The 22,693-nt window shown below is 35.5% G+C and overlaps 1 protein-coding gene across 1 annotated transcript; it reads right to left on the bottom strand.

Annotated features, from left to right (window-relative positions):
* Positions 1-14,867: 14,867 nt before the first annotated feature.
* LOC307065678 (lysine-rich coiled-coil protein 1-like) lies at positions 14,868-15,656 on the bottom strand (the record flags this gene model as incomplete). Its single annotated transcript, XM_079722577.1, has 1 exon — positions 14,868-15,656. Exon 1 carries the CDS (start codon positions 15,639-15,641, stop codon positions 14,868-14,870), a length of 774 nt encoding a protein of 257 aa, XP_079578703.1. The 5' UTR covers positions 15,642-15,656.
* Between the last annotated feature and the right edge of the window lie 7,037 nt (positions 15,657-22,693).

Below are 22,693 nucleotides of genomic sequence, written 5' to 3'. Positions count from 1 at the left end.
CTTGCTTCTGGTGTCTGCTTCCTTGTGGGTGAGTTCTGGGGCTTGTGTAGGCTTCCTGGTGTGATGGACTGGTGCCTGCCCTTTGGTGGGTGGAGCTGGGTCTTGTCCCTCTGGTGGGCAAGGCCATAACAAGGGGTGTGTTTTGAGGTGGCTGTGAGCTTAGAACAACTTTAAGCAGCCTATCTTCTGATGGATGGGGCTGTGTCCCTATCTTGGATGTTGTTGGGCCTGAAGATTTCCAGCACTGGAGTCTGCAGGTTTTTGGGTGAGTCTGGGTCTTTGTGCCAAAATGGGGACCTTCAGGGGAGCTCACTCTGATGAATATTCCCTCGGGCATCTGCTACTTGTGTTCTTGTCCCCACAGTGAGCTAGAGTTGACTTTTGCTTCCCCAGGAGACCCTCCATGGGCCCTAGGTAGGTCTAGCCCAGGTTCCCATGGAGGTAGTACTTTGTACTGTATCTCAGTGCACTTGAGGCTTTGTGTGTGCTCTCCAAGAGTGGAGTCTCTGTTTCCTCTAGCCCTATGGGTATTATACACTCAATCACTGCTGGCCTTCAAGGTTAAATGCTCAGGGGATTATTCCTCCCGATGCCAGACCTTCAGACTATCTTGGAGGGCTATTTTATGTGGGAACATCCTTGTGTATCTTGCATGGGTTTAATATTTTTTGGTAGGAGTACTGTTTTTAGTATAGATGTCTGTCACCTCTTTCCTCAGTGTATACTGGCCATTATCCTCTTGCTAAGAGGTATGACTGATGTTGTAGTAGCCAGAGCCTGCCCTGGACATTGAGCAAGACCTCCCTTTGCTCTATGGGTGTCACTGCTGTCAGGGGTGGGGTCTGTTACCTACTTGTTGGAGTAGAGGACCTCAAACCTGTTTCTTAGCTGTGTTCCTCATCTGCAGTGAGGTAGGAGGGATTGGATCACTCTCAATGGGAGACAAGCCACTGAGTATTCCTCCTCTGGAGCTGTTTACCTGTGGGTGTTCTCTGTTGTATCACCTTTCACCTGTTGTGCAAGCTCTCAGATTACACTGTTTGGGGCACTGCTCTCAGCCCCACTTCAACCATAATTATGCCAACAATTGACCCTGGTATCTCTCAGCCTTTATTTTCACAGGCCACCAGCATAGATCCACTGAAGTCAGGTTCTGGGATTGGAGTAATCATGGATCTGGACATATTGTGGGCACTATGGGGGCAGCTCAGACTCTGGCCTGGCCCAATCCCCAGGGGTACATGCCCACAAAGTCTACAGCCACTAAAGTTAGACCTATCTTGGCTGCGGAAGCACTCGTTGTCTGTTCAATTGTTCTGGAGGCACTGAGTTTACAAAGCCATTCATGGGGGCATCAATCCATGGTTTGCACAGCTGCAAAGAGAGATTTCAGCTTTTCTTGCTTAGTTGCATGGCCCCTGGTGCTCAGCTGTGGCTTCAGCCCCACTTCTGCCTGTGGGCCACCCATATGGGTCTGTTCCCAAGGCTGCCTAAGAGCACACAAATCCACCCTATCAAGGAGGGGATATGGAGGAGACAGTGTCCAGCAGTGCAAGAGAGTCCACCCCAGCAGGGACAAGGCACAGAGGAAAAGGCAGTGGTTGCTGGGGTTTTGAGAGCTTCCACTGTGGCTGGGATGGGACACAGAGGAGGAGGCAGGCTGCCATTTTCAAAAGAGCACCTGCCCCATTGGGAACCCTTCCTAATGCCCAGGGAAGGAGGGGTTGCAGTGCTGGGACAGAGGCTGCGACGCTGACCTTGTCCTTTGTGCATCACTCAACAATGGCACTTTACTTCTAGGGCATTCCAACTTTCCTCCATGAACATTCCTGTTTGAGGATTTCCTCACTCCCATGCCTTAAGGCTGTCTCCTTGTATCCAACAGCAGTCCCCTACCCAGGTCTGCTCTCCAAGCCCATGTCCCATCAGCCACTAAATTTCTGCAGCTATGGACACATCTCTCAGGCTGGGGCAGGCAGGGCTGTGGTAAACACCATCTGTGTAGGTCTCACTGTGTCCTGTCTGCCACAGACCAGTTGCTGCATTCTCCTCCAATAGATCCTGAAGCTCCCAAATGATCTCCCAACTGGTTATGGGGCTTCCCCAGATTCAGGAACCTCTCCTCTCTTTCAGCTCCCCACCAGGGGTGTAAGTTCTGTTCTGCTTCCTCTTCTCTTCCTTTCCCCTTCTTCTTTCTTTCACCCTACTCAGTTAGGCATGGATATTTCTTGTCCTTTTAGTGTCCAAAGGCCTTGGCTACTGTTCAGCAGGTGCTCTGTGAGAATAGTTCTATTTATTGATGTATTATTGATGCGTTTGTGGGGAGAGATGAACTCCATGTCATCCTACTCCTCTGCCATCTTGACTCCTGGGTGTATTTTTAATTTCAGTTATTGTATTCTTCACCTCTGCTTGGTTCTTCTTTATATTATCTAAATGTTTGTTAAAATCTCTCTGTGTTCATCCATTCTTCTTCTGAGTTCATTGAGCATCTTTATGATCATTACTTTGATCTCTTTACTGGGTATATTGTGTAGTTCTTTTTCTGAGGTTGGAATATATTCTTCTGGCACCATATTTTGCCTAATTATCTGCTTATTTATATATATTAGGTACATTTATTATTTTTCTTAATTTTGGAGAAGTGGCCTCATGTAGGAATTGTTCTATGGGACCCAGCAGCACACTCCCATCTGGTCACCAGAAATACATACTTTAGGTGTACCTCCTATACAGGCTATGTGGGACCTTCTACTGTAGTGTGGTAGAGTACTGTGAGCACATTGTAGGCAGGGCTGGCCCCTGGGCTGGTTGGCTGCCAGGCCCTGCCTTGTTTGGTGGATGCCTGCCTGCTGGTGGTTGGACCCATGTTCTGGCTCTGAAAGTCAAAAGGCTTGTTAAGCAGTAAAGTAGATGACACATACTAATACTTACTTTATAGGTATCTCAGAGGATAAAAAGAGAGAGAAAAGGGCAGAGAAATTATTCAAAGAAATAATAGCTGAAAACTTTCCTAACCTGGGAAGGAAGCAGACATCCAAGTCTTGGAAGCTCAAAGCAGAATGCCAAACAAGATGAACCCAAACAGACACACACCAAGAAAATTTGTAATTAAAAGGGCAAAATTAAAGATAAAAAGAGAAATTACAAGTAACAAGAGAAAAGCAATTAGTGACATAAAAGGAAACTCCCATAAGGCAATCAGCTGACTTTTCAGCAGGAAATTTGCAGGCCAGAAGGGGGTGGCATAATATATTTAAAGTGATGGAAGAAAAATCCATACAACCAAGAATAGACTACCTGGCAAGGCTATCATTCAGACTTGAAGGAGATGTCAAAGGTTTTATGGACAAGAAAAGCTTAAAGAGTTCAGTACAACTAAACTGGCTTTATACGAAATGTTAAAGGAATGTCTCATAGTGGAAAAGTCCACAACTAGAGATATGAAATTTACAAAAGGAAAAATTTCATTTTTTTTTAAGCCTACAGCACCTTGTATTCCAAGGCAGTCTCCCATCCATGTACTAACCAGGCCCGACCGTGCTTAGCTTCTGAGATCAGGAAAGGTCAGGCAATGGCAGGGCGGTATTATTATAGGAAAAAATTTCATTGGTAAAGACAAGTACACAGTAAAAGGAGTAGATCAATCACTTATAAAGCTAGTAGGAAGGTGAAAAGACAAAAGTAGTGAAATCATCTATATCCACTAAAAGTAGTTAATGTCTGCAAAAAGAATATAAAATATGATGTCAAAAACATTAAATTTGGAGGTTGAGTAAAAATTCAGGGTTGTTAGAATGCTTTCAAACATAAGAGATTATAAACTTAAAATAACCATGCATATATATATATATATATATATATATATATATAAAAGTTTATGTATATATATACATATATATAAGTTTATATATATATATATATATATATATATATATACGCCATGAGATATATATATATATATATATATATATATATATATATCACATGGTAACCACAAACTGAAAACCTATAATACATACACACACACAAAAGAGGAAGAAATACAAACATAGTATGAAAGACAGTCATCAAATCACAAGGGAATAGAGCAATAAAAGAAGAAAAAAACAAAAAAAGAACTACAAAAACAACCTAAAAATGATTACCAACATGGCAATGACTACATACCTATTAATCCTGAAAAGTAACTGGACTAAATGCTTCAAAATATAGAGAGTGGATAAATGGATAAAAAAACAAGACCTATATATATGCTGCCTAAAAGACTCACTTCATCAGATCCAAAGACACACACATACTGAAAGTGAGAGATGGAAAATTATTCCATGGAAATGAAAATGAAGAGCAAGAAGGGGTAGAAATACTGATATAACACAAATTAGAATTTAAGCAAATAATATAACAAGAGACAGAGAAGGACATTACATAATGAGAAAGGGATAAGTTGAATAAAAAGATATAATGATTATAAATATATATGCACCCAAGAGAGGAGCACCTAAATACATAAAACAAATATTAATAGAAGTAAATGGAGATATTGACAGTAACACAAAATTGTAGGGCACTTGAACAACCCACTTACATCAATAGGCAAATCTGAAAATCAATAACAGAAAATCAATAACAAAGTTTAGGCATAGTAAGACATTACTATGATCACTTATATGCCAATAAAATGGACAATTAATAAGAAATGGATAAATTCCCAGAAATGTATAATCTCCCAAGACTGAATCAGAAAGAAATAGAAAATATGAAGAGACAAATATCCAGCAATGAAATTGAATCAGTAAAAAAAAAAAAAAAAAAAAAACTTCAAGAAACAGGAGTCCAGGATCAATGGCTTCATAGATGAATTCTACAAAATATTTAAAGTTAACACCTCTCCTTCTCAAACTGTTCCAAAGTATTGTAGAGAAGGGAGAAGTTCTGAATTCATTTTACAAGGACAGCATCACCCTGATACTGAAAGCAGACAACACCACCACACAATAGGAAGTTACAGGCCAATATCACTGATGACTATAGATGTAAAACTCCTCAATAAAATATTAACAAATTCAGCAAATATATTAAAAGGATTACAAACCATGATCAAGTGGGTTTTATCCCAGGAATTCAAGAATGATTCAATATCTGCAAACCAATCAAATGAAACCTTCCATTTAGAAATTAAAGAATAAAAATCACTTGATAATCTCAATAGATGAAGTGAAAGCTTTTGACAGAATTCAACATATATTTATGATTAAAACTTTCAACAAAGTGTGCATAGAGGAAACATATTTCAACATAATAAATGCCACATATGACAAGCCCACAACTAATATCATACTCAACAGTGAAAAGCTGAACAATTTTCCTCTAAGATCAGCAGCAAGACAAGGATGTCCACTCACCACCTTTATTCAACATAATATTGGAAGTTCTAGTCACAGCAGTTAGGCAAGAAAAAAGAAATAAATGGCATCCAAATTGAATAAAAGAAGTAAAACTTTCAATCTTTGTAGGTGACATGAATATATATAGAAAACCCTAAAGACTCCACTAAAAAAACCTATTAGAACTAACAAATTCAGTAAAGGTGAAGGATGCAAAATTATTATACAGAAATCTGTTTCATTTATATATACTGCAAATTAACTATAAGAAAGCGAATTGCACCAAAATTAATAATTAATTAATTACCATTAATAATTGCACCAAAAGAATAAAATACCTAGGGATAAATCTAATCAAGGAGGCAAAAAAAAAAAACAATTGTAAATCTATGATGAAAAAAATTGAAGACAACACAGACAAATGAAAAGATATATTATACTGTGATCATAGATTGGAAGAATTAATATTTTTAAAAATATACACACCACTCAAGGCAAGCTACATATTCAATGTAATCATTTTCAAAATACCAATGACATTTTTCACAGCACTAGAACAAAAATTATAAAACTTGTATGGAGGGGCTTCTCTGGTGGCACAGTGGTTAAGAATTCATCTGCCAATGCAGGGGACATGGGTTCAAGCCCTGGTCTGGGAAGATCCCACATGCTGCAGAGCAACTAAACCCATGGGCCACAACTACTGAGCCTGTGCTCTCGTGCCTGCAAGCCACAACTACTAAGCCCATGTGCCACAACTAGTGAAGCCTGCATGCCTAGAGCCCGTGCTCCACAACAAAAGAAGCCATGCCATTGAAAAGCCCGTGCACCACATCAAAGTGTACCCCCTACTCACTGCAACTAGAGAAAGCCTGTGCACAGCAACGAAGACCCAACACAGCCATAAATAAATAAATTTATTAAAGAAAAAAATCTTGTATGGAAAGACAAAGACCCTGAATAGCTAAAGTAATTCAGAGAAAGAAGAACAAAGGTAGAGGTATCATGCACCCTGTCTTCAAACTAGACTACAAAATATAGTAATCAAAACAGTATGGTATTGGCACAAAACAGACACATAGATCAATGGAACAGAATAGAGACCTTATGTGGTCAGTTAAAATACAATGAAGCATGAAAGAATATACAATGAGAAAAATATAGCTTCTTCAATAAATGGTGGGAAAATTGGACTGCTACATGAAAAAGAATTAAACTGGACTACTTTCTCACACCGTACACAAAAATAAACTCAAAATGTATTAAAGACTTAAATGTAAGACCTGAAATCATAAACCTGCTAGAAGAAAATATAAACAGTGTACAATCTGACATCAGTCTTAGAATTTTTTTTTTCTGATATGTCTCTTCAGGCAAGGGAAACAATAGTAAAAATAAACATGTGGACCAAATCAAACTAGAAAGCTTTTGTACAGTGAAGTAAACTGTCAATAAAATGAAAAATCAGCCTACTGAATGAGAGAAGACATTTGCAAACAATATATTGGATAAGACACAAATATACAAATAACTTGTACAAAAGTTATTTGTATATTTGTATCTTATATAAATAACTTGTACAAAATATACAAATAACTTGTACAAAACAACCTCAAGAAAACAAACAACCTGATTAAGATTGAGTAGAGGACTTGAATAGACATTTTTTTCTAAAGAAGTCATACACAGGCCAACAGACACATGAAAAGATACTCAACATTGCTAATCATCTCGGAAATGCAAATCAGTGAGATATCACATCACACATGTTAGAATGGCTTTCATGAAAAAGACAACAAATAATAAGTGCTGGCATGGATGGGGAAAACCAAACTCACATACTCTGTTGGTGGAAATGCAAGTTCTCACACTCCTATAGAAAACGGTATGGAAAGTCCTCAAAAAATTAAAACTAGAACTGCTATACGATGCAGCAGTTCAACTTCTGGGTATTTTTTGAAAGGAAAAAGCCATTAGTTTAAAAGATATAGGCACCTCTATGTTCATTGCAGCACTATTTATATAAACCAAGACATGGAAGCAACATAAGTGCCAATCAATAGAAGAATGGATAAAAAAGTGTGGTGTGTGTGTATGTGTGTATAAAGGAATATTACTCAGCCATCAAATGAATGAATATCATTTATTCATCAATAATGAAACCTTGTCATTTGCTACAACATGAATTGAACTAGAGGGTTTAATGCTAAGTGAAGTAAGTCATACAGAGAAAGACAAATACTGTATGATTTCATTTATATGTGCAATCTAAGAAACAACAAAAGAACAAAATAACAAAACAGAAAGTGTCATAGAGGCAGAAAACAAACATGTGGTTGCCCAAAGTTAGGGGAATGGGAGGGATGCATGAAATAGGTCAGGGAGATCAAGAGGTACAAACTGCTAGGTACACAATAAATGAGTCACAAAGATGAAAAGTACAGTATGGGGAATATAGTCAATAATATCATAATAACTTTGTATGGTGACAGATGGTAAGCAGACTTATTGGGATGATCTTTTCTGTAATGTATAGAAATATTCAATCACCTGGATTGTGTACCTAGAACTAACATAGTTTTGTAGGTTGATTTTACTTCAGTTTAAAAAATATTGTTTAAATAGTATCAACGATAGTATGTAGTGATAGAAATCATATCAAAAAACATGAAATACTTGGGCATATGTTATATAGAATTTGTTACAGACATCTATACTGAAAACTGTAAAACTTTTCTTAGAGAAATTTAAGAAGGTTTAAGTAAAGAAAGAAGTGTTAATGGATTGGAAGACAACATCTGTTAAGACTTACATTCTGCCCAAATTGACTTACAGAGTTAATGCAGTCCAAGCCAAAATCCTAACAGGATTTCACATAGAAATTTACAAACTCACTTACAAATTTATGTGGTAATTCAAAAGTTTAGAATAGCCAAGATAATTCTTTAAAAAGTTAGAGGATGTATGATCCTGATTTTAAGGCTTGGTGTAAGCTAGAGTTTTGGCATAAAAAATTATTAGTGTGTTAAATAAATGAATGTTAAATATATAACATTTTTTGCCAGAGACCTGTTGTTAAATATTAACCAGTATACTACTGGGAACAAGGGAATATTTTGGGTGGTGGAAATAATCCATATATTTACTTTAGTGATGGTTTCATTTGTCAAAACTAATCAAGCCATATAGTTAAAATGTGTAAATTTTATTGTATTCAAATTATACCACAATAAATTTGAATAAAAACAACAACAAAAGAGATAATAGTCACTACATGCTAAATAAGGGTAAATTACTTGTCTCAAATTACACTCAAGAAATCCAAGAACAATGAACACTCAATGACTAAGACACTGTTCTAGTATATCTACATTTTAAAGCATATAATTTATGAGGCAAATGATGACATAATACATTAAAAATGAATGGAACACCATTAATCAGTATATGCACATGATTAAAAATTTTGGAGATAATTAATTTATTGTGAAACCTACATTAAGTGGTAAGAATTGTAAAATGTGTCAACTTTTAAAAAATGCACAATATTGAGAGCTCAGTTTTATTTGGGGCAAAATGAGTACTATAGCCTGGGAGACAGCATTTCATATAGCTCTGAGAAACTGCTCCAAAGTGGCAGGGGGAAAGGTCAGTATATATGTGATTTTGGTGAAAGGGGAGTACATGCAGTCAAGCACATATTTTTTGCAGAAGGTTTCTACTAGTCTCATGAACGTTACTTTTAGTCACGAGGAGCAGATGTCACCATGAAGGATTTTAATGCTTTTCTAGATATGCAGAGATGCAAGAATTGAGCTCATAAAATCGGCTTCTGAAAATATCTAACTATCTGAAGACCTGTTTGGCCAGTCTTTTCCAGAGCACAGAGTGCCTCATTTCTGCTCTCCACCCTGAACTTCTTTCAGGGCATGTTGAAAGTCAGCAGTTGGAACAGCACATGATTTAATCCTTGTGGAGGTAGATGGCAAGTGCCAATGGCAAGTGCCAATTTGTAGTTGACAAATACATAACATGTTCCAGACACTCAAGGAATCTTTTGATCTTTCTTATCCATGAAATGATATTTGACTTCTTGTATTCTTACGAGTTCAATTTAACAAACTATTTTCATAAATAACGAAATTTAATTTATTATATTTTATCCAACATATTTGCTACACCCAAGACAATCTGAGAGTTCCTTAAATCATTTTTTTGCATTTAATTTCTTCCCATGGAAATCAAGTAAAAAAAATAAATTTCAATTTGATGAACATGTAGTTTCTCAACCTCCTTGGACCAAGCAGAGAAAGAGGTCATTTTGAATTGTAATTTCTCCTGAGTAAATAGAATTCCATTGAGAAAATATGTTCAATGACCTCTTGGTAATGTGCCACCACATACTGCCAAAAACTCCTCACATTTCAGGGAAATGTAGAATGTTCCCTTACAAAAAAACAGTACCAAAGCAGAATTATAGATTAAAATCCTTGTGGCAGACAATAAATTGTATTAAACCTGATAAGAGTCTCTTCAAGGATAGAAATACAGGTTACTTCACTCCTGTATTCTTTTAGAAAATATTTTCTATAGAGATATTTTTTACAAGATTTAAAAAAAAATAGGTGAGCACATTGAAACTTCACTCAATTTTGGAGAAAATTTTACTTAAAGCAATTGTTGTCTGATAAGTAGCTAGACGTTACTATTTTTTAAAATTCTCTAAACTTACTTTGCTTTCAGTTGATTAATAAAATGCAAATACAGTGACTTGCTAAGTGTTGATTTTACATGGAATTATTTGTTTTTTAATATGAAATGGCAGCTACAATGAAATTCAATTTTTACCCCTAACATTGATCATCCATTGATAGTATGTTTATAAATTTGTTTTGTTTTCATTTGCCACCAATTTCTATTATGTAGTTAGCAGGAGGAGTATAGTAATATGAAACATAAAACTGAAAAGTGATGATGATATATATACACACTTGGAATAAACATTGAAAAGGAATCTGAATGGTATGAATGATAGTCACCACAGTACAATAAGAAGTGAGTTTAATGACATGATTGCAAATATGTTATGCTTAGCTTTCATGGTAATCTGTATATTCAGAGGGCATTTTCTGTAGGTAGAGGCACAGTGATATGGGGCCCAAGTAAGCTGGGGAAGAAAAAAAAATATATTGATCATTTGTTCATTCAGCAGGCAAATATTTGCTAAGAGATAAACATGCATGTTTATTGGTACATTGATGGCCATACCAATGTGAGAAAAAGACCCTCATTGTAAGAACAATTACAAGAGAAAATGAAAGATATGCACATGGTACCTACCACAATTCAGTAATCAGGGTTTAAGGAGGCATGCTCTTAGGTGGTTAATTATAAGAGGTGATTTCTGAGTTTAAATAGTTGGATACTACTATATGTGATGTGATGTAACCTTCACAATAACCTTAAGAATAAACTATTATTTCCATTTTATAAATGATGATATAGTGGTTCAATAAGGCTAATAAAATTGCCCACATTTACACTGCTAAACTGGTAAAGCTATCTAAGTTGAACGCTTTTACTAGTTCTAGTAGGCTACAATTGCAGTCCTATTACTGTATTGTAATTATTAGGTTATGTGTATCTGCTTTACTAAACTGTAAGCAACATGAGGGCAAGAAATAATACTCTAGGCCTAGCATCTAGCACAAAGCATGTGTGTCAACTGAGATGGAGTTAGAAGTGCAATTGATTTGTTAAGAATTAAGCCTGTGAAAGATTTAATGGAGAGGAAGCAGATCATTCAGACTGTGATACAGATATGCTGCCAGTGAAAGGAAAGGGAGAGAAGAAGCAGGATCGAGCAAGGAAACTTTCAGACTGCAATGCATATCTGACAATATTTTGAGCACACTGATCAGGAGATTCAGAGAAAAGACTGCCTACTTTGAGCCTCTCTTTGGGCACAAATAGCCAGGTCCTATTTTTCCCATCATACTTGGTTTTGATTGAAGGAAGCCTAGGAAGAATCTGGCCTCAGCTCAAAACAGACTCAGCTCCACTGCAGGGGGAATAAGCTCCATGTAGCTTAATGGCAAGTTATTTTCTTATGGAGATCTGACTGGTACCATTCCTTGGCTATGATAGTCTGCTACTGCATCATTTCATTGAATGAACTAATGAAGTTTTAGAAGGAATGATGAATAAAAATTGATAAAATAAATTTTAAGGAAAGCATTTTGAGTGGAAATTATTTTCAAGGAGGTAAGGGAGAAGAGATTAATAAAAGGAAAATTTAAATAAAAATTGTCTTACTAGATAAGCCTAAAACGATCATATGAATTGGAAAGAATAAAGCTGAGTTGCTAAATAGAAAATAGAAACAAAAATACCAAGAAAGGCATCAAGAAGTCCAAATGATTTTGTTGGAAAATGAAGTGACTATCATCTGTTAAAAATAAGACTTATTTAACATGAAAGGTAATAGATATTAATATTATGAAACTTCCCTAGAATGACAGAGAATATTTGTCAGAAACCATGAATAAATATTGCATAAAATGCTAAAATCATTTTCATTTTAGACAAGAGAAGGAAAGGATGCTTATTGTTATTGCTCTTACTTTATATCATTGACCTTCTGGTCAACACCATTAAGAAAAAGGAATAAGGGAAATAAATGCTGGAAATGAATCATCAAATCACGATTACTCACAAATACTATGAATGAATACCTAGAAAACTGAAGAAATTCAAAGGAAAATTACAGAACCAGTGACAGTATATACAAATGTGGTAAAATACTTTGAAAAATAATATGTACATAAATATACATAAAGTGATAAAAAATTAAAAGGAAAAACTCATATTTCACTGTTACTAAAATAATTTATAGAAAAACTGTAAAATTCCAAGGTTAAACATTACATGAAAATTTAATATGAATGAATAAAATCATAAAACTTCCTTGAGGGGTATATGAGATCAAATTGTTGATATATTTAATGTATTTTCAATCAAAATATTAACTATTTTGAAGAGGTATTGACATGTTGATAAATTAACCTTAATAATATGGAAAAAGTCATAAGAAAATTAATAAGGATATATTATTTATTATTTTTAAAACATTAAACACTATCTTGTTATAGTAACTGAAACTGCTTTTATTGTATAATAATATAAAATTAAGGGGAAATCATTATGTATGAGCAGAAATGTAATACATGATAAAGGTAGCATTTCAAATTGGGAGGGGGAAAAATTTCTCAGTAACTAGTATGTGCTTTATCATTGCTCCAGTTGAGAGGGATCTATGGCTATTTGCCTTCAGTGTGATGTAAGTATGGATGTGAAGGGTATTTCCTTCCACACGATTATCACCTTCTATAGGTTCAGGGACCAACTTTGTCTGTTGAGAGTTCATTGATACCCAAAGCCATTAAAAAGAAGATTTCATTTAGACTAACCTGTATAGGGATGAACAAAATTTAAGAAAACACATTGGCCAATAGCTGATGTTTCTACACCATTAATGGAATATTCTCATGGATCCTATGAGAAAATAAGAGCAGATACTTCACACAGACAATTCATGAGGCCACTTTTAGTGCAAGCAGAGAAATCTCTGGATATTAAATTTATTATTCTTCCTATGGGTCAGTCTTGGTTTAGTTCTACTGAGATTGTATTCTATGACTGTCCCTTGGCTCCTCACTCTCCCTAAACAAAGTAAATATGTTTGGTCTTAGAGAAAACTTACTCTGATTCATATTGTAGGGGTTCATAAGAGGCTTCCCAAAAGATGTGCCATATTGGCATGTGGATTATTTTGAGCTAAAGGTAATGGAGACCTAAGGGCTCAAGATAAACTACTCTCTGTTCCTTAATTACCTAGAATAATTTAAATTCTGGATTTTTCCAGAAAAAGAGTTATAATAAGAGATAAATTTTACTAAATGATGCCATCTACATGACAGTGCAAACTTCTAATTACCAAACTTCTGGTCTTCTTCTTATTGCCCTGTTCTTGGAAGCTCTAGTCCTCTATCCTAGTCCTTGTTCAGGATGGTATATATACCTCATTTTACCTTCTAGTTTTGAACCTCTCACGTATGTGAGATTTCCATACACACAAATTAAAATCTGATTTTCTTCTGTTAATCTGTCTCAGTCCCAATTTAATTCTTAGATCAGACAGAAGAACCTAGAAGGGTATAGGACATTTCCTTTCTCCCCAACAATATTTTTTTCTGGTCTAATCTAAGTTACCTTGATTTTAAAAATCAAAATGCTTTTTTTTTTTTCAGTTTCTTTTTTTGCTTTTTTACTAAGAACATATTTTAACATATATTAAAAGTTATTACAATTATATTTGGAGAAATTCTAAATATAATTAATATGGCATTTATTTTCACTATTTAGTTTTGAAAGATAAAATAATTGATAATATTCAATGTTGAAAAGAGTGTGGAAAATATGAAATTTCATATGCTTTTGGTAAAAGTTTGGTGTTCAAAATTTTGATGGAATTTGACACTACATATAATTTTAAATGTGAGTAATATTCTATCTCACAATTCATTTGTAGAAATGTATCTTACAAACATAAAGATTTCAATCAGTACACTTTTTATAAAAACTAAACTAAAACAAAACAAAGAAATCTGTCATTTGTAATTGCTTAAGTAAATTTTGGTAAATCACTGTACTTGAAAATTATATAGGCATTAAAGAGATACATACATACAGAACTTAAATGGGAAAGTACTAAAGTATATTACTAACTGGAAAAATGAAATTGTCCTAAATTATATATATAACGTGAACTGAGAACCACCCAAAGCCCTCTTACTTTCTCAAAGATGCTACTCCTCAATTTTCCCTTTTATATCCCACATAATCCATTTTTTCCCTTCTTAAGGTTCATTTTCATAAGACCAAAATATGTCAAATATCAGCAATTTTAAGAAAAGTAAGCCTTTCCTCACCCTAAGCTTCTTCTAAACATGACCGAATTTCACTGCTACTTAACAGGAAAACACCTTGAAATAATATTATATTTTTCTCTTCTCCACATTCATATTGCTAGCTTAATTATTTCAGAATATTTCTTCTCAAATTTTGTGTGTGCTTTGTTGAAATAATACAATACAAAACAGTTTACTGAGTAACTTGTGCCTTAAATTAACTTTATTTGAAATATGTGTAAATGAAAAACAAAACAAATAAAACATTTTGTGAGATAGGAATGTGATACCATTCAAAGGGTTATAAAATGCTGCACAAATTGAGAAAAAAAAGTGTTTAGGAAAAGAGTAGCGGGGAGCTGAGGAGGGTGTCCATCAACTGGTGAATGCAAAAATATAAAATACCCATACACCTGTTCACATGAAAAGAGAGATATGAACATGGACATCGTAAAACCAAGCTCCTTAATTATTTTTTCAGTTTAACCTCAGGAGAACCAATGCAAGAGCTTCAAAATCCAAGGATAGCCTGGTCCCAAAGCATGTCCTCTTCTGTCCTTTCTTTCCCTTGTTCCTTTTTCTCTTTTCTATGCTTACGTTTCTCTTTCTTAGAGGCTACATCTCGGCTTTTTTTCTCCTTTTGTTTCTTAAGCTTTTCTGTACTGACTCTGACTGTTTCCACCTCTGTTTTGTTTCTTTGGATGCTCTTGTGTTTGTCTAAATCTGTTTCCTCATAATCTTTCTTCCTCTTATGCTTGGGCCGCTCCTTTTCTGGTTTTTCCCAGCCTTCCTCTGGGTGCATTTTTCTCTTCTGATGTATCTGTTTATAACTAGTTTGATGGGCACTGGTACTGTTTTCTAAGGAGAGGTGCCTGTAAACTCCAGATTCTACACTGTATGAGCTACAGTTATAGTCTTGTTGACTAAAGTTCAGGGCTACTGGTTTTCCTGAGAAACAGTCCCTGGTGAATTGACAGTAGCTCAGGGAGCCTAGTCTCAGCCTGCTTTCATGAGCTGGTAGCCACTGAGGTAAATGCTTCTCCACTGCTTGTGAAATATTGCATGGTCTTTGGTAGGTCTGGATGGGTTCATAAGGGAGTCTTTGATAAAACATTCTACACCTGGGTCTAGAATCAACCTCTTCTTTGTATCCACAGGTTTCCAAATAATCCTCTCTCATCTTTCTGAAACAAGTCTTTGGCTCTAAGCCTCTGGCTTTCTGCATTTTGATATAATCTTCAAGTTCATCTTGAAAAGAGTCAGATGTCTTCTTTGAATGCTTCATTAGGTTGACAAGGGATTCTCTGTAGAGAAGATGGGAGAAAATTATTCTTACTATATTATTTTATGCTGAAGATTTCCTTTACTCTTGAAAAGGGTATCAAAAAACAAAATAAAGAAGTCCAAACAAATTAAAACGTACTTTGGCATGAAAGTTAAACATCATGACATTAAATGCCAAAAAGGGGCATCAGAAAGGTCAAATATTGCCTAGGCCACTCACAAATAATTTTATCTTTCTCAGAAATGGGATGAAGAGGGTAGAAAGGAGCTGACATATAGAATTCTTTTGTAGGGCTAAAAACGTAAGGAATATAGGGATACAACGACTTACACATCCATGGTGACTGGCCTGATATGAATGTTCAAACAATTTCTAAAGTTCAGATTAGTCAATGTTTTTGTATACTGCTGTCTAAGAAAACTAATAAACCATAGAGAAGTAATTTGATCTTTAAAATCTTCTGTTTACTCAAACAAAATAAAATGAACACATATACTCACCTGACTAGAGTACTGTAAGACTTAATAATAAAAGGATGTTTGTAAAATGGTTTGGGAATGCTGGAAATTAGAAATTCAGCTATGGGACAAAACTAATCGTAGGTATAGGGCATGAGGAAAGACGAGGGAAAATAGTTTTGTATCTTCTGAACACGGCCTTGGATTTCATTCCATTCCTTCTGATTGGTGAAAAAAAGCGTTCTAGAATGCCTTCTGGTTTGTTCTCTATTAAAGGACTGGTGGGAGGGTTAAGGAAGGAAATGGAGGTGACAGCTGAGAGGGGGTAGGGTTTATGTAGAGAAAAGTTTCAAAAGAAATTTAAAGAAGATAATGCTAGTCTTTGCTTGTTTAAATTTCTTTTGGGGGGTGGGGGTAGTACAACTACTATTTCTCTTTCTCTCCACCCCACCTCAAATCCTGCGTTACAAATCTAGCAGAAAACGTACTCACTATGAGATGATAATGTGTAGATATTTTTGTGTTATACTTTTTTTTTTTTTTTGGAGAAGCGAGGCGCCGGTTAGGGCCCGGGGGGTCGGTCGCGCCCTGTATTTCTTGGCAACACGTCACAGGCTTTAAAGCTGAATTCTGCAAACTCCCCGCCGTCCCGCGGCCGTCGAGGGGCGCGGGTGGGTGGACGCTGCGCTGGTGGGAGCCGAGGCCAAGGGTGGAGGCCGAGCCCAGGGGGTGGGGGTGGGGGGCGAGGAGGCCTCAAAGTGGGAAAGTGGCCCCCTTGCTTCCCGGCAGGAACCCGGGCTCCTCCTCCGCCTGCCATCAATCACCGCGACAAACCCATTGCCCCCAGTCTGGCTTCTCCCCCCGGGGGAGGAAATACCTAGACCGAGTGTCCGCCCCGCTCACGGGCTGAGCGCACGTACTCGGTCTGCGCCGGGCACCCGGACGTGCGACCCCGCTCCGGGACGCGCGCGCCGTCGCAGGGCGCACTTGACACCCCGTAGGCGTCCCCGCAGGTAGAACTCGACCAAAGTCCCTACCTCCTCCGCCGCGCGCGCCCGCACCCGCACCCCGTGCGCCCGCAGCCTCGGCGGCCCCTCACCACCCCCACCCCGGCAGAGGTCCGCTGAAGATCCTTGCCCGGAAGCCCACCCTGCCCCCGTCCCGGCGCCCCCACTCCCTGTTCTCCCCTCCCCCGCCCGTCCCCAAGACCCCCGAGGCCGCTCGCTCGCTCTGCCCCCAGGCCTCAGGGGAGGAGCGTGCGAGGAGCAGCACCCGTGCCTCGAATCCCGCAACGCCCCCCTGTGTTATACTTTATTTCCAAAAATTAGGAGGCAGTGTAACCCATGTAGAATCAGACATTTCTTTTCATTAACAGAACAAGTCTGAGAGCAACCTAGAGTCACTAATGATCAGCTAGTTTTACTGGCAATTTGAGATTAAAAAGAAAGTCTAAATGAAGCCTAATTTGGTGAGTCAGAAAATTTAGCTCTTATTCTACTCAAACAGTATACAAGTTCTGACTAGAGCAAAATAATGTAACAAATAATTGATTAAATATGGGTAAAAAAAATTGAACAGACACTTCAGAAAAGAATATACAAGTGGATAATAAACAAACGAAAGATGCTCAAAGTCATTCATCATCAAGTAAATGTCAATTAAAACCACAAAAAGGTACTACCTCACACTCACTAGAATGACAGAAATTAAAGAGACTGGTGAGGATGTGGAACAATTGGAAATCTCATACATTGCTGGTAGGGATGTAAAATGATGCAACTACATGGAAAACAGTCTTGTAGTTTCTGAGGAAGTTAAACATACACCTAACATACAATCCAATTATTCCACTCCTAGATATTTATCCAAAAGAAAAGGAAGTATATGTCCACACAAAGACTTATACATGAATAGCAGTGTTATTTGTAATAGCCCTGGAAAACAAACAAACAAACAGATGAATACATAAATCAAATAGTGGTATATCTATAGAATGGAATCAATGATAAAAAGGAATAGATTATCAATACACTTGAAATAGATGAATCTAAAAAAAAATCCATACAATGGAATACTACTTAACAATACAAAGAAATGAACTACTGATAAATGAAATAACATGGTTGAATCTAAAAATAATTTTGTGGAATAAAAAAGGCAAAGAAAAGAGTACATATTGCATGATCCTGGTAATAGAAAATTCTGAAAATGAAAATTAATCTATTATGACCAAAGGCAGATCAGCTGTTTCAGGAAAGATGAGGAGATAAACAGGGGCAGGATTATCAAGAGGCACAGGAATCTTATGGAAGAAGTGAATGTTTTCATTATTTTCATTGTGGTGATGGTTTCCTGGGTGAATACATATGTCACAAGTTATTAAATTATACACTATAAATATTTAAAGTTTATTATTTGCTAATTATAAATATATACATGTATTGAAAAAATTGAAAGGAATCCTTCATATATCTTACCTTGTCCTTTATTCAGTCCTGTTCACAGACTTTTTTTTTTAAAGAAAGTTTCTTTTTATCAAAGTTACATTAAACAATCACTATTTTAAAATTTCATAAGACAATAGCATAATAATTACAATCATTTCATGAGAAATAAATGAGAGTACAAAAGAGGAGGAAAAAGAAGCAAAATAAGTTATTAAAAATGGTATTTGAATGGAGACAGAGAACTAAAAATGCATTTTGTTCTTTGAGAAATCGTGTCTTTTGATTTTTCATTTGAATATGCATTAATCTTAGAGGAAAGGTGGGGGTTAGTACATGGGAAATAAGGAAACTGAATTCTCAGCCTGAAGGTGACAAATTAATTTTTCACCATTAGGCCCATTATTCTTATCTCCTCTAGAAAATGAGATTAAATCTGATACTCTTGAAGGTTTTTCTTTGTTTGTTTGTTCTACTCTAAGACTATGTGATTTGTGACTCTTGAATAGAATTTGTAAAGGCCAGGAGTTTAGAAAATAATTCCATGGGACTTCTAACATAAACACTTTATTTATGTCCAAACAATTAATTAGTATAATCCTTATGTACACCATGTTGGAGAGAACAATTTGCTGGCTCATTACAATGAATAATAGTTTAAAATGTCCTACAAAAAATAAAATGTACATTGTAAAACAATGATAAATTTCACTAGCTTTAAACTGTGAATAGAGAATCTTTTATTGAGCATAATACTCTTATCAATTCAATTTAGTTATATTAAAAATGTATTCACGTATATGAAAGGAAAATAACCCATTTTAACTTGTAATAACTATTATAAAAAATGAAAGATACATTATAATATCTTGAAGCAAATCAATATTTACACATAATTTTCATAATATTGCTATGAAATTGATGAAATATGAATTGTGTATATTGAAAAGAACACATGGAAAAAAAATAATTGCCTGTTTCATTTGGAATATATTGTGAACAAAAAACAGTGTTGTTAAATCATGTGTGAAAAGAAATGGAAATCAAAATAACAGAAAATTTCTAAAGCTTATCTTTTTTTTAAAAAAAAGCTTATCTCTTAACTTATGGAACCACTATTAGAATGATGGCCTTTAACAAATATTTGGGGAATCACTTTGAAATATCTAAGTTTAATTTATAAAATAATTCATCACCATTATTATTATTATCTATTTTTTTGGCTGTACCACACAGCTTGTGGGATCTTAGTTTCCTGACCAGGGATAGAACCCAAGCTCTGGCAGTGAAAGTGTTGAGTCCTAACCACTGGAAAACCAGGGAATTCTCAGTTACCATTAATTTTTAAAAGATAATAATTCCTTAAAATGAGACTTCATTAAGCAGCTAAAAAGTAATCATTGCATGCAGGCTGTGCACAGCTTGCACTTTTGAAAATCTGTGAATATTAAATGCTAGTCTGTTCAACTACTTCCAAAAATCAGTGTGAAGAGGGTCAAAGAAGAAAAGCACAGCAATTCTTGTGCATGGATGCACAGTTATAAGCTAAAGGAAATGTTTAATGTTCCATTCTCCTTAGGGAAATCTTTGCCTCAGAATTCTCACTACCTTTAAAAGGAAATGATTTCTTTGAAAGAGAACAATTTCAAAGAGTTTCAAGACTGCGAACTGGCATCAGAAGAAACCAGCTTCATTCTATGTCTATTTACATAACACTTACTACACAATAGGAAAATAAACATGGGAAACCATGGGGAGAGAAAGGAAGTGAAAGATAAGGAAGACACAATACAGAAAAACAAAATGGTATTGTATAACTGAAAAAAGAACTCAGGCTTGTAAAGAAGGGTTATCTGTGCTTCAGACAAATATTTTTGAAGTGTAAATGATTCAGTAATGAGTATTTTATTTTATAATCTCCAACTCTCAGTCATACCACAGATAATTATGCATTTCATAGATAAACCAGTCACTAAGGTTTTCATATCAATTAACAAAATGATGAAAATAATACATTAATTAAATAATTACATAAACTTTATCAAATCTAGTTAGAACAAAGTTTTGCAAGCATTAGCTCAATTAATTAACCTATAAATGCCTAGACATAAATTGTTACCTTTCTGCTGTCAATAATTTTTGTCATTTTGGAGTTTCTTAGATGGTTTACCAAAAGTAGGAGAAGGCTGGAATACAAACTGAAATTAGTCAATTCCCATTTATTTACCAGTTCTGGTCAAAATGGTTTAGAAGATGGAGGAGGATTATGGATTAAACTGTACTTTCTTAAATTCTTCTGGATTATTAGAATCAATACTGCTTTTTTCTCTATAACTAGAGATAATTTATAGTTTCTGTGGTCTCAATAGCAGTTTTCAATGTACATATGTTATTCTACTTATATACAGGATCAGAATAAAAGTACATAGTACAATTGTATCCATAATAAATGTGGAACAGATTAACATTTATAATATCTAAGACCATTTGTTGAGTTTTCAGAATTATGTTTTATAATATCCATCAGTCTAGATGAGAACCAAAAGGGAAAAAACAAACAAACAAACAAAAAACATTGATCTATTCTTTCATGACCATTAAGAAGTCCTGGTACTTTCCACAATCATTCCACACATCACCTTGCACAATCTACCCCAAAGCATTTTTGGATAACTTAACTATTCTAACACCATGACCTCTTCTAGTCTTCTTCACAATACCCAATGCAGTATCTCAGCACAAGGTCTTCTCTTAACAAATTCCAGAGCATGTCTGTCATAGATATTAGTCAGCAAAACATTTATTGAGCACCCACTTACTTTGTAAAACTGATTGTCCCAGTACTTAAGAGCTAGAATTAGATGAAAGAATATAGCACAGAATGTAAACCAAAAAAAAAAAAAAAACATTTTTAGTGAATGCTTATATTTTTTCTCTTCTTTTTCTAGAGCATCATAGCAGTTTTATTCACAAGAAAGGCAATTTTCCTTCATTTAACCTGACACAGGTATGAACCAGTCATTTCAAGTTTATCTCATATCCTGGGTTTCTATTTCTCCTGTAAAATATTTCATAAAGACTGAAGTAGATCTCAGTCATGGTTGGTCCCACTACAAGAAAGAATTTTTATTTTTTACTTTATTTCCCAATTTACTGCTTTATCTCATGAGCAATCAAAATGTCCAATGACAAGACACCAGATGTAAGTAACTGTAGTTCAAAATGAATGATACTGTGAACTATGGTTGTTAGAGATTCAAACTGCAACACCTCTCAAATGTGGAAACCCCACTTCAAATAAGCATATTATATTGAACAGCTACTCTTATGACACAGAGACATTGTAAGACTTTTTATGAAACTAATACTTCATAAGGCTTTGTTATAACTGTGCAAAAAAGAATAGTATTATCATATATATGAAAAAATATATATATATGTGTGTGTGTGTGTGTTTTGTGTGTGTGTTCATTAATAAAAAATATATATTCATTTTCTGATGGGAAAAACAAAAGGAAAATAATTAGGCTACATATTTGAGGCAGTTACTTCTTTTTCTTAGCATTGTCTCAGATTGTCAGAATGGATTATTTGAAGGCCTGTCAAATAAAAAACACAATGTGAAAGTTTATGCTTTTATTCTTTAAAATAATGGCATTTTATGTTCTTGGAAATATTTCCCAAAGAACAAAAGCAACCTAGAAAGAGCTCAAATAAACACAATGCATGGCAAAATGCTTTAAGAGGAAGATGCTGGAGACAAGGTTCTGTTCTCAAACAATCATATAGGTAACCAAAGTGCATTTCTTGTCGAGAAAGACAGTCTAGGGCTTTGCTAAGAGGTTTTGATTAACAAGGCTGGGTCTGCTGACCTACCCCTAGGAGCTGAGCACACTTGATAATAAGCCATTTGTCTTTCAGAAACCAAACAGCAATAATTCTTTGCCTATACAATAATATGTAACACATATTAAGAATCATAGAGTTTATTGTGTAGTTAGAGAAATCACAACAAAGTACCACAAACTAAGTGTCTTAAAACAACAGAATTTTTTGTCTCACAATTCTGGAGACTTGAAGTTCCAGATAAAAGTGTTGGTGGGGCCATCCTTCCCCTGAAGGCAGTAGGGAAGGATCTATCCCAGGCCTC

Source organism: Hyperoodon ampullatus (genome assembly GCF_949752795.1).
Source record: "Hyperoodon ampullatus genome assembly, chromosome: 17".
In the NCBI taxonomy this organism is placed as follows: Eukaryota; Metazoa; Chordata; class Mammalia; order Artiodactyla; family Ziphiidae; genus Hyperoodon; species Hyperoodon ampullatus.
The sequence above is the reverse complement of the archived record's forward strand: the minus strand, read 5'-3'. Positions and strand labels throughout refer to the sequence as shown.